The sequence below is a fragment of the Macaca nemestrina genome, chromosome 3 (assembly GCF_043159975.1).
Source record: "Macaca nemestrina isolate mMacNem1 chromosome 3, mMacNem.hap1, whole genome shotgun sequence".
NCBI classification, from domain to species: Eukaryota; Metazoa; Chordata; class Mammalia; order Primates; family Cercopithecidae; genus Macaca; species Macaca nemestrina.
The window spans coordinates 116382912-116396349 of record NC_092127.1 but is presented as its reverse complement, the minus strand read 5'-3'; the positions used below and the strand labels follow the sequence as shown (position 1 = coordinate 116396349).

The 13438-nt window shown below is 34.4% G+C and overlaps 1 protein-coding gene across 23 annotated transcripts in view; it reads right to left on the bottom strand.

Moving 5' to 3' along the window:
• Positions 1-13438, bottom strand: part of LOC105499559 (factor interacting with PAPOLA and CPSF1) — a 73987-nt gene that overhangs the window by 9741 nt on the left and 50808 nt on the right. For 12 of the 23 annotated variants that reach the window (XM_011772183.3, XM_071093353.1, XM_011772188.3 and 9 more), the window contains 2 exons: positions 2081-2135; positions 714-769 (listed from right to left, as the gene is read on the bottom strand). In XM_011772183.3, the coding sequence (XP_011770485.1) occupies positions 714-769; positions 2081-2135 (111 nt within the window). Of the gene's footprint in view, positions 1-713; positions 770-2080; positions 2136-4172; positions 4200-13438 lie in introns of all 23 variants that reach the window. The other 11 variants (XM_011772181.3, XM_071093351.1, XM_011772187.3 and 8 more) reach the window with 1 other exon arrangement.

Here is a 13438-nt window from a genome sequence, read left to right as displayed (position 1 = left end):
TGGCCAGGCTGGAGTGCAGTGGCCGGATCTCAGCTCACTGCAAGCTCCGCCTCCCGGGTTCACGCCATTCTCCTGCCTCCGCCTCCCAAGTAGCTGGGACTACAGGCGCCCGCCACCTCGCCCGGCTAGTTTTTTGTATTTTTTAGTAGAGACGGGGTTTCACCGTGTTAGCCAGGATGGTCTCGATCTCCTGACCTCGTGATCCGCCCGTCTCGGCCTCCTAAAGTGCTGGGATTACAGGCTTGAGCCGGCCTCTCTTTTATTGTTTAATCTGCGTTGTCTACAGTTGTAATCCCTTTTTGCTTCTGATACTGTTTATGTGTTCTTTTTTCTTAATCTTGTCATAAAATTGTCATGTTTTATTTGTTGTCTTCAAAAATCAACTTTCAGGTTTTTTCCATTATATGGTAGTTTTCTATGTACTTGATTTCCGTTCTTTGTAATCTTTTTTTGGTGACAAATCCTAAATCCTTTTAGAAAACACAAAGTACAAATATCCCTGTTGTGTCACCATGAACTAATTTTTAAAAGTATAGTTGATTAAATACATGAAATGTATTGTTTGCTAACCTGGCAGATACATAGACCACTCACTCCTTTAGTTAATATTTTTTAATTGCTCTGTAAGATGCAACACGTTTTTATTGCTTTAAAAATATTTAAGTACTTCACTGATCCAAACTGAATCTAGGCATCTAAATACTACTACTTACCATTGCCATAGGGAAATGCACGTGCAGAACGACTATCATAACCAGAGGAATGTCCACTGTTGAAGAAAAAGATATATTTTTATGTCTGGTACAAAGAAGTTCTAAATTTTAGTAATGCAGTGCAAAAGGAAAAACTTAAGGCAAAATTACAACTTTTATCCAACCACCAATTTAATAATTTAGTTGTATAATTTTATTAATAAAACACGATTTTTGACTTAAAAAATATTAAAATATTAAATACCTAATTTTACAGAAAAATAGGATGTGCTAGTACTATTTAACATAAATAATCCAATCAACTTAGCTTGAGTCACAAGTAAAGTAACAGAAACTTTCAGGCTATCAGAATATTTCAGATTAAAAATTTAGTCTTAATTTTAATTCAGCCCCACTGACAGGATTAACAAATACTTCTTAACATTTTGACTGAGAAAACAAATGTGCCTAATAGTCACTTAACAAAACTAAATCCTTATGTTCTCACAATTCATGCTTTCTTGATTTTATGCAGGGTTTATAAAATCATATGCAGAACTTTACTGATGTAAAATTCTCACATATTTTGTCTTTTTATATCATTTGAATCATTTTTTCAGAAACACACTTTTTAATAGTTTATTTGCCACTTAAGATAAAATAGCAATAACTCTTATTAGTGATTTCTACCTGCCAAGAATTATACTTGTACTTTATATTCAGTAGCTTTTAAAATCTTCAAAACTCTATCAACCTTTTTGGTAAAAAGGAAAACTGAGTCTCAAAGGGCTTACGAACCTTGCCTCGCAACACTGTTTGATTTCTATGTTGTTAAACACCATACTGCCACCCATGAGGGAAATATTCTCTTTGTACAGCATTCTAGTTAACATAAGCCATAAGTACACAGTACAAAAAATAAGGCTACTGCCACACAGAATGGCTCTAATCCTTCTTTGTGGAAGCTGAGATGGAGTATCAAGGAATAAGACAGCTTTTCTTGACTATGGTCCCATAATAGTTTTCCCTACTTCATCCCAAAAGAGACATGTATTATTCATCATTTCCAGTAATTTATGTTTGTATTTCCCATTAAAACTGACTTGCTGGGTTTTTAACAGTCTAGGAGTTTCTTTAATCAAGTGTGTCATAAATCAAAGCAAGAGATTATTTCAAAATATTATAATTTTAGTTTTCTTTGCCCTGTTTTGATTTCAGGCTACAGGTCCAACATCTTATATAAAACTAACATAGACGTAGATTTATAAATTAAAAGACAGGTGCTGTGTTTATAAAATTAAATCTTTGAAAATATTTCCAAGATAAGTATATGGTTCTTCTGTCAAAAGGCTATCAATGATCAAAAATCAGTATCCATACTGATTTACCTTTCTATTGTTGGTATAAGAGATGGAGGTGGAGCTCCTGGTGGAGGAGGAAAACCTGAAACATTCAACCATAAGATAAAAAATGTTAACAGAATGTACACTTAATGTCAAGAGTGAAACAAAGTTGCTGTGTATCACTAAATTTCTCTGGGGATATGAATGTGCTTCTCTATGTTGTAGTAATGGACAGAAAAAAATGGAGCTCAAACTTATAAACAGATTTTTAGTGCAATAAAACTTTAAGTAAGCAGTCTGGTCTAATACACAGAGAACAAACTGGGAGTCAGGACATTGGTCTTATTTTCAGCACCACACACAGCCCATTTTTTAAGTATGAGAAAGTTAATCTCAATGCCTTACCTTCTCCATACATAAAACAGTAGCCACCAGATATATTTGAAATATTTTAGAAGAAAAGTAGATATATAGCAATCACCTCTTTCAAAAAATATTTCGAGAGTTTTAGAAGTATAGAAATTTCCTTAAAATGTGTAATTTATAAATAAAATCTTACCAGTAAATGCATAGTGCTCAAAGCTGAGAATATCCACCATAAAATATGTTCAAATAGCACAACCCTAACAAACTACTTTACAAAGAAAAGCACATAATATAGTTTGTGGATCAGTTTGGAAGGAATATAATTTGTACCTCTATATCATGGGGTCTGCATTCTCAATAATTCACAATACCTAAACGGAATACCACAGAATAATATGGCTGAAAAACAGTTAATCTACACTATACTTTCAAATTCAGATAGGCTATAAAGCATCCCAGCAGAAAAAGATTCCAAAACTTATGATGTCAATTCCTTATGATACCAATTCCTTCCAAGTGTTAACAATGAACAACTCTCACTACTAGGAAATGCACTAAATTATCTAACTTAAGTCTCTCACACTACAATTCAGACACTGTCCTAAATGAGAACAAGAGTATTCCACTGTCATATTGCCTGTCACCTTGCAGTTATGTGAAAACACTTCCACTAAGCCTCCGTTTTAGTAATTCTATGAAAAAATAAATCAGTTCTCTGAATCCTTCTCAAAGGTCCACTTAAATCGATTTTTAGCCCCACTCCAAATTGTTTTCATGTTTACCATGTTCTTCACTGTATCCAGTTTTAGGATCTATAACTCCTCTATTAAACATCTTAAAAGTACAAAATTAGCAATTACCACATTAGTCCTAAAGTCCACAATCCTATTTCATACAGCCTCACAACCACATTGTTTTTTAAACTAAAAAGACACATAAATGATTCCTTTGACTTTCCCTGATGAGTCTATTTCAGACACATTCACATATAATCAATGTCTCTATTCCACATCTAAATATGTATACTGTCCTATGCTACCTAAACTTCACTCAGTTTATCAAAGTCATTTTGAATTCAGACCCACCCTTGCAAGCATTATCACCTCTCATTCTCTTCATACACCTTGGCTTTTAACACTGAACTCAGTAAGACACACTTGCTACCAGGTGTGATATCACACTATAAAAAGAAATAACTGACAAAAATGTAAAAATAAATAAATAAATAAATAAAACACTGGGCCACATATAAACTCCTATTGATCATACTATTACAACAATAAACAATCACCACTCTAAGAACAGCCACCTGACCAGCTGTCTGTCTAGTTGCTATGTGGGGTTTAGAACACATTTTCTCATGATACTAAGCCAGCAGGATTAAAATTTAAAAATCAGAAATAATAATAAAGTCAAAATAAAGTATCTTTCTCTTCTCTTATAGTCACTATATGACATAAAAAATTCATTGGTCTGTAAAGACATTTTTAAGAAAAATTTTATTTTATATCCTATACTGTTTTCTTCACAAATTGAATAGGTAAGAATTTTCTCAGAATCTCTATTTCTACAGAAATGGGTAAGACAGGTATAAGAAAACTATATCTTAATCAAAACTGGAATGAAGCAAAGGCAGAGCTGAAAATAGGACCTTGAAATCCCAATAGCCTATTCCATATTCTAACCACATCAACACCATCTCTCCTGTAACTATAAGCTTGAAATTTCATGTTTATTAACAATGATGGAGAAAACATGAAAAAAGTTTTACCTGGAGGTGGTACAGTTATTGGAATACCTAAAAAACAAGTGATGAAATTTAATATAGTAATTGGATTTCAGAACCTGTTATGTATTTATGCCATCACCAAAACAAACTTTGAAATAAAACCCCTCGCCTCATTATCCTGGCTTATTCACTCAAGAGAAGCATTCTGTTTCCTCGTAGAGGACTAACAATTCGAGTATAACATCCAACTTCCTTGATGAAAACCCAGTCTAACAACTTGATAACAAGGTTTCCCCCACTAGTAATCACAAAGTTAGACATCAGTTAAAAAGCACACTTATGCACACACAATTATCAAATGCCATGAAGTTAATCCTAACTAAATATGATAATCAATGCCTGAGGTTGTTATTTTAACATTTTAACAGAAAAACTGATCTGTGGGTTCTTTCTCTAATACTGCAGGTAGTACAAGGATAACTCAAGATGATGGATATTACTGACTTTTGTAAAGCTCAATATGTTGTGGTTCATTCAAGTGTTGACTGTTTTAGTATTGTTGGCAGAAGTAGTAAAAGGCTAACATTTCCTTTGATTTGTAGGAGGAGAGAGAGGGGGGAATAACCAATTCATATATATACACCCCCAGGGCACATTAACATAAATGTGAATGATTTACTTCTACAGGTGCTAGCAAATATTAATTTGAGTGACTCTCACTCATTATTTGTATACATTATAAACTCTGAGGAATAAACTATGTACATTCTCAATTTCACAGGGATCAAATGTGCCCTTAAAGCCTAATGTAAAATGCATTTACTAAATACTAAAATTAAATTCAGCATTTTAAATTTAAGAGATACATGAAAGGCAATTTATATGGCATGCAAATTTTAACTATTTTTCAGTGGAGGAAAAATGAGAGATTTCTAAGCAGGAAAATTTTAAAAAAGTAAGACAATTTAAAGTAACTTTTTCATGGAAAGTTTTATATAATAACTAAAAGAGTTGGCATGGGTTCCTAAATCCTGTCTTAAAAACTGCATCAAAATTAGTCTAAAAAATAATCTTAATTCATTAGCTAAATGTATGCAAAAAAATGAAACAATTGTTTTCAAATGTTTTCTTGTCAAAGGAAACATATTCTAACACTATCTAAAAATGTTCTGATGTGCATGTTTTATCAGAGTAAGAGATTTAGATTAAAAAGATCTTAAGGTAGCAAATGGCCTTGAAAAAGAGACCAAAGCACCTGATTTTAACCACCCACACAATAAAAACATATTCCAAACTTACAAAACCAACAAGACTAAAGAAGATACATAAGGCAGCCATCAACTTTCTTTATGAATCCACAAGTCTACTAAACTGACCCATAGCTAATAGCAATTCTCATTCATCCTGAGGTTACCTTCCTGTTTCCCAAATTACTAAACTAAAAGAATCCAGCAAACCATACAAGCTAGCAGAGTCCCAGACTCCAAAGTAAATGAGAAAAGTAAGGAAGGCAGAACATTAAATGTTTTTAATATACACTATAACCTAATTTTCTTTAGAACAATACGGACACTACTTCACTATTTGATCTAGTTTTCATATGTAAATATATGATTATTTTCTTAGATTTGTAAGATACAGATTTGTAAGATAAGATTCATAAGATAAAGGAATACACCAAAATCATCCACCCACTCTATATACTATAATCCTAATAACTTTACCTAAACGAATGTGAGCCAGATGTATCACTTTAGCTAATGCTTACTTAACATTAACTAGCATTAGCATTAATTAACATTAGCATTAATGCTAATGCTTAATGTTAAAATGTAAATTCATGCAAAAAACTAAAAAATTTCTAGTCAGCCCCTTCAAACTTTAGTCCTCAAAAACATTTAAGTTGTTAAACTTCCACAAAACATAAAAAAAGATAAAAGACATATGACCAAAGAATCAAGTACGTTACAAGCGTAGTTAAAATTACTGTCTGCCTTTAATGTTAATCTTACTACAGTAGTATCATTGGATAGACAAAAATAATCTACTGGAATTAAAGACATAATCAAAGAAAAAACTATCTCATTCATAGGTCTTTCCAATCAATACCTACACACCAGAAAGTTGGCATGGCAACTAGGAAGGGCCCTTCTTGTGAGACCTCCATTTCATCTAAGATGTTATTTCAATGCAAATCTTTATAAGTAAATGTTCATTAAAACAAGACTATAAAGTTGACGAAACACTATATAACCAATTCTCTGACAATTATTGAATGTATTTTCAAACTGAAATATCATGTAAGGCCAACACTATTCTCACTTAAAAATCACTATTTAGTATTTGACTCTTCTTAATAAAAGAGAAACAGTATAGGGGAAAACAAAATTCATCTCAAAAGTCCCTCTCCTTTCCCCTCCCAACACCTCCATCTTCCTGGCAAACACATGCTGCCTAACCTAGACAACAGACTTAAATAAGGAAAATATTTTGTTTCTTTTCTATATCCTTTATCTGAAAAATTAGTTTTAAAAATGTTAATTTTCCTGGAAAGCTATACGTAACAGTAGTAAAAGTAGATTTCTAGTGCTGGCCAAAACCTTTTGGAAAAGTAATACTCAAGCTCTAACAGACTGAATAGATTAGTGGTATTAAAACTTGAACATAGGCCGGGTGCGGTGGCTCACGCCTATAATCCCAGTACTTTGGGATACCAACGTGGGTGGATCACAAAGTCAGGAGATGGAGACCATCCTGGCTAACATGGTGAAACCCTGTCTCTATTAAAAACACAAAAAATTAGCCGGGCATGGTGGCATGTGCCTGTAGTCCCAGCAACTCAGGAGGCTGAGGCTGGAGAATCGCTTGAACCCAGGAGGCAGAGGCTGCAGTGAGCTGTCGTGCCACTGTACTCAGCCTGGGCAACAGAGCAAGACTCCGTCTCAAAAAAAATAAATAAGTAAAAAAATAAAAACAAACCACCTTGAACATGCATCAGAATCACCTGGAGAGTCTCTTAAAACACACAGATTGCTGGGCCCTTCCCCTAGTATTTCTGATTCAGTAAGTCTGGGGTGGGACCAGAAAACCTACATTCCCCTAAATTTCCCAGATGATGTTGCTGGCCCAGGACTATACTATGAGGATCACTGGATCTGATTCTAAGCTTCTCTCCTAATTTCACTGCTGAGCAATTTAATACAGACTAAATAAATCCCATTCCAAACTTTTATGGAACAAAAGCATCTACCTGTGACACTTAAAAGTACTATGAGAGCCTACACCATATGGCATTCTCAAAAGAGAAGATGATTTATTTCTGGTTGAGACAGGGTCTCACTCTGTTGCCCAGGGTGAGTGGCATGATCACGGATCACTGCAACCTCTGCTTCCCGGGCTCAAAGCAATTCTCCCACCTCAGCCTCCCAAGTAGCTGGGACCACAGGTGTGTACCACACCATGCTCAGTTAATTTTTTACATTTTTTGTGGAGACAGGGTTTCGCTATGTTGCCCAGGCCGGTCTCAAATTCCTGGGCTCAAGCGATCCACCTGCCTCAGCCTCCCAAAGTGCTGTGAGTACAGGTGTGAGCAACCATGGCTAGCCTTAATTTTTGCATTTTTTAATAAAGATGGGGTTTCTTCACGTTGCCCAGGCTGGTCTCGAACTCCTGAACTCAAGCAATCTACCCGCCTTGGCCTCTCAAAGTGCTGGGATTACAGCAGTGAGCCACCACACCCAGCTTAATTTTTCCAGTATATAACACATTACTTTTAAATGTAAAAGTGGGTGGGGGTAAGACCTGAAATCCTATTTGGGAGATTGAAGAAACTGAGGCAAAGAAATAGAAAGGCAGCATCCCTGTTAAACATCATATTAAAAAGAATTTACCCACACTAAAAATTCCCACAAAATTAATAGTGGGCTTTGTACTCACAAAAAACTAAACAAAGATTGTCTATAAACTCATTCTCAATGTAGTCTGTCATCATTTTATTATAACTAAGGCAAAACAGTTTCTGACATGGGTCTCAATGATCCCTGTCTGCTGGTACTTATGTCCTGTCCCATGTAGGGGCTGGACATTGTGACTTATTTCTACCACACACACAAAAAAACCCAAAGACTGTTACTTCCATGACTAGGTTACAAAACAGTGATTTCTATTTTACTGGCACCCTCTCTGTTACCTTCTTGGCTTATGTGCTTTGATTAAGCAAGCTGACATTATTAGATGCCTACACCAGTGAGGAACTGAAGCCCTGTCAATCCAACAGCCTAGAAAAACACAAAATCCTTTTAACAAAGAGGTGAGTGAGCTTGGAGACAAATACTTCCTTAGTCAGGCCTTTAAAGAAGACTGTAAGGTCTGAGAGAGACCTTAAAGTAGAGGATCCAGCTAATCTATCCCAGATTCCTGACCCATGAAAACTGTTCAATAATAAATGTACGTTGTTTTAAGTTACTACATTCTGGAATAATTTGTTATACAGCAGTAGAAAACCAATACATGCAATAACCATTTATCTTTTCTCTATTCAAATTCAAATGAAAGAAAAAAATGGCAAAATATGTAAACTACACTTCGTATTTCTCACTAGTAAATTGCAAATTCCATCGGCAGTGTTATTTAAGAAATAAACTTGATCACTTTCCTTAAGTCTCATGATTTGTATTTCAAAGCCTTGATCAAACTCAGAAGTTTGACTCAAAAAGAGTAGAAAAGGCCAAGGTTTACAAAAACCTTTAAATATCACCTTCTACCAAAAATGCTTCTCTATGTAACAGGATTTTAAAAACTAAACACAAACAAAAACATACGCACACACATGTGTATCATCTCATCTACCATCCACCCTTAAATACAAACCAGAATGTAGAAAGAATATGGCAAAACCAGTATTTCATAATTAAAACAATTACAAGGTGCAAAAAAAGATTTAAGCTATTTTTAAGAAAAGTGTTAAAAAGTGGTATGTTCACACAACAAAGTAACCAAAAATTTACCAGCATACTTCATGTCTAAAAGGTAAAAAAGATAATTTTACATAAATTATAAAATGGACAAACTATGTTACCTTTATTAGGATCTCTTACTCTTCTATTTTATAAAATCTAAAGCCTACAGAAAATAAACTTCTTACACAAAACATTTATGATAGAAGTATCAATGTTTTTTAATAGAGAACTTGTAAAGAAATTATCTCTACCAGCTTCCATATAATCATGAGACGATCAAAAGAGCAATGTAAGCAGAAGGCAGAAATAAAACTAATTAGATTCGACAAAATGTGGTGTCAATGATGTATTAAAAATGTAACCATTATAAAGGGTGCATCGTGGAGGAGAAAGCACATTTAAAAATCAACATCCTAAGAAAGCTTTTAATCTCTATTACATTTAAATAAATTTTAATTGTGCCAGAAAATTCTATTTATTATAATTAGTATTGCTCTGTTTTGAATTTACTGAAAACACTGATAGGCAGGCTTTTATAATTAAATATAGAAAAACACAAGAGTAAATACAGTTTTCAAAAACTTTAAGGAATTCTTTTTTAATGGTAGCTCTGGAAAATGCTTACATTTCTGGCAAACAGTGCCAGTTAATTTGAGGTAATCTGTTGAGTAAAACAAAAAATCCATGGTATTATAAAATTAGCTTAATAAACGTTACAGTCATAAAATAGTTTCTCAATTAAAGGGATAAAAGTGTACTTCCTCAAGGGCACTGATAATATTCATCCAATATAGGCCAAGCTTCTGCCAAAGCAGTATTCTCAACGTTTTGTCCAGGAATTCCTGGGGGTCCTTGAGACCCTACTGAATCTGCCAGGTCAAAACTACTTTCATAAATTTACTAAGCTGTGGCTGGGCGAAGCGACTCATGCCTGTAATCCCAGCACTTTGAGAAGCCGAGGCAGGCAGATCGCTTGAGGTTGGAGTTCGAGACCAGTCTGACCAACATGGAGAAACCCCATCTCTAACAAAATTATGAAATTAGCCAGGTGTGGCAGTGCATGCCTGTAATCCCAGCTACTCGGGAGGCTGAGGCAGGAGAATCGCTTGAACCTGGGAGGCAGAGGTTGCAGTGACCTGAGATCGTGCCATTGCACTCCAGCCTGGGCAACAAGAGCAAAACTCCATCTCAAAAAACAAAAAAAAAATTTACTAAGATGTTATTTGCCTTTTTCATGCTCATTCTCTTACAGTGGAGTTTCCAGGGGCCACATGACTTGTGATATCACAATAGATTTAATGTGAAAACACACAGGAGAAACCAGCTTTTTTCTACTAAGCCACACCAAAAGCGTAAAATAAGATGACTTCCCACTAAATTTTTAAAATTATTCTAGGAAAAGCACAGTTATTTTTCATAAGAAATTTTAAAATGTTAACATGTAATGAGTGTATTATGCATATCTCTAAACTAGTATTTTAATTTCTCAGTTTTAATTTCTAATATTAAAAAACAGATAAAACATACGTAAGTAGAAACTCTTTGGGATCTGCAGCAATTTTAAAGAGTTTAAAGAAGACTGTAACTAAAAAGTTTGAGAACTGCTGTGCTAAAAAACCAGACTGCTAACGGAAAAATAATCTAATGAGAATGCAGGACTTAGAGCAAATGCAGAATGACCCTAGATATGAGCAACTCGCCGCCCGCCCCCACCCTCTGACCCAATTCCTATAAATCATCCCTAACCCAAAATTAACATATTTAAGAAATAAACAAGATTTTAAAGTTCATGAAATTAGTAGTACTAGATGACTAGTCAGACACTGATACAAGACAACAGTCTTTTAGGAAGAAATCTACTTCTTTCTAAAATGCAGAATCCTACATATCTCATATCTAGATAAACAGTTAAACCCTACAGCTAACTTTAAAAGCAGGGATGCCTGGTTTGTGGTCCAGAGTAGTTGGGCTATATCTCAGTAAAGCAAAGACCCTTCTTCAACTCAGCAGAATTCCACTACTGGGCTACATTTCAATTGTTCCCAAGACCCACAGAACTAGTCATTTGAGGCTTATAAGAGTTCATACAAAAACAAATGAGTTTAACTGAATTTGCCTTCTATTCTTCAGCAAACTCTACTACAAAAAAAAAGAACATCAAATATGATGACACTAAAGTAAATTAACATTTAAAAGCCTAAATTAAAAGCCTACCATAAAAGTTAGCTCGTAATCATTAAATTCTATTATTTTAGAAACAAACAAAGTCAGTCAGTCACAGATAGACAAATGCATGATTCCACTTATATGAGGTACCTAGAATAAGGAAACTCATAGAGACAAAAAGTAGAATAGAGGGTACAGGGGCTATCCTTAGGAGGGAAGGAGCTTAGTGGGCACAGAGTTTTTGCTGGAGATGATGAAAAAGTTTTAGGTACAGATCATGGTGATGGTTACACAACATTGTGAATGTATTTAATGCCAATGAACTACACATTAATAAATGGCTAAAATGACAAATATATTGTATTTTACCACAACAAACAAACACACAAAATCACCTACCCTATAACAATACTTCCAATTTTACAGTTTTTCTTCCAATACACAAGTATTTCAAAACTGGCTTCTTCAGCTAAACACAGACATCTTAACACAACTCAGGCAAACAGTAAAAACCTTATTCAGATTTTCAAAAATCTGATGACTGTTCCTTATAATCTCCTTAACTTCCCTACCCACCAATACGTATGCATGTACTTCAACATCAGAGAAATGCTTTAAAAAAAAAGTTTCTAAGACATGTTACTGTGACAAATACACGTAATCCCATAATACAATTTTCTGGATATAGGTACTGATTCATTTCAACATAGTTAATAAAGAAAACAGGCTTTCAAGCAAAACTGCCTTGGTTAGAATTCTGGTTTTACTATTTTCTAGCTATTATTTAGATGGCTTATGTCCCCGCTTCCTCAGTGCAAAATTAGAATAATATCTACTTCAGATATTGTTCAAGAATCAAATGAGTGAATACATGCAATGCGCTCAGATAGTACCCTGAAAAGTTAGCATCCAATAAGTGTTAGCTATTATATCTATTATTACTCAGAAACAGTATGAAACCACTCTAATGTATTTCTGAAAAAACTTAGTACAATGGAAACTATTTTCTGATTCACAAGAAAATGAAATAACAAATTTTCTGAAAATTATAAAAGAACCAAATTAGCCAGTATTTTTCTTTTCTTTTTTTTTTTTTTTTTGGTGAGATGGAGTTTCGATCTTGTCACCCAGGCTGGAGTGCAATGGTGTGAGCTCAGCTCACTGCACCTCTGTCTCCTGTGTTCAAGTGATTCTCCTGCCTCAGCCTCCTAAGTAGCTAGGACTACAGGTGTGCGCCACCATGCCCAGTTAATTTTTTTGTATTTTTAGTAAAGATCACCTGACCTCAGGTGATCCTCTCGCCTCAGCCTCCCAAAGTGCTGAAATTACAGGTATGAGCCATCACACCTGGCCCAGTATTTGTTTTCAAGCTACTATTAGCATGGCTGCAGGGAACCACGATAAATACTTTTGCGCTTCCAGACATCTCTTCTTTCTTTATTGTATTCTAATATATAAATCTCCTCTACTCTTCATACAAATCTATTATGGCCAGAAATACTTTGCGCTCTCTGTGTTACTAGCAAAGTTTCATATATGTTTGTAGGTGTGTGTTTAAGGGGGAGAGGAGGCAATATATTTCTCCTCTTCTGTGAACTATTTGACAGTGAAAGTTCTTCAAATGAGAGTTATCTCTAACACCTTATAATTGTTAAACAGTAACTATCTACTTATGCAATAAGCCCTCTGTAAATTTGCAAGAGTCAATCACAAATTGTATCATCTAAACCAGGGAATTTCTTTCTAAGAATGAATAATAATAATTATGCTGGAATAGAAAGTATAAAGTAGGACTCTTCCAGGCAAATCAGGATGTATGGTCACCCTACTTATTAAAACAAAACAAAACAAAACTAGTAGCATCCTAAAATACAGGAATAAAATATCATTACTATACTTATCACATTTTGGACTTTAGTTTTAAAAACATTAGACGTCTAATGTTAAAAAGGCAACATTAAAATACACTGAAATTGATTCTTTAAAAAATATTTTTTCCATTTTCTTTTGATTATTTCTGAAGAAAGCAAAAAAACAAGACAGTTTATCTAAGAAGAACGGAGTATCTTTTAAGGCAATACTTTAAAAAGACTCCTGAATCATAGCTTTCTTTCATTAGCTGCTTATGATTCTTAAGGTGATTTAAATTACAACAAACTACGGAACATAGTGTAATCATGTGGT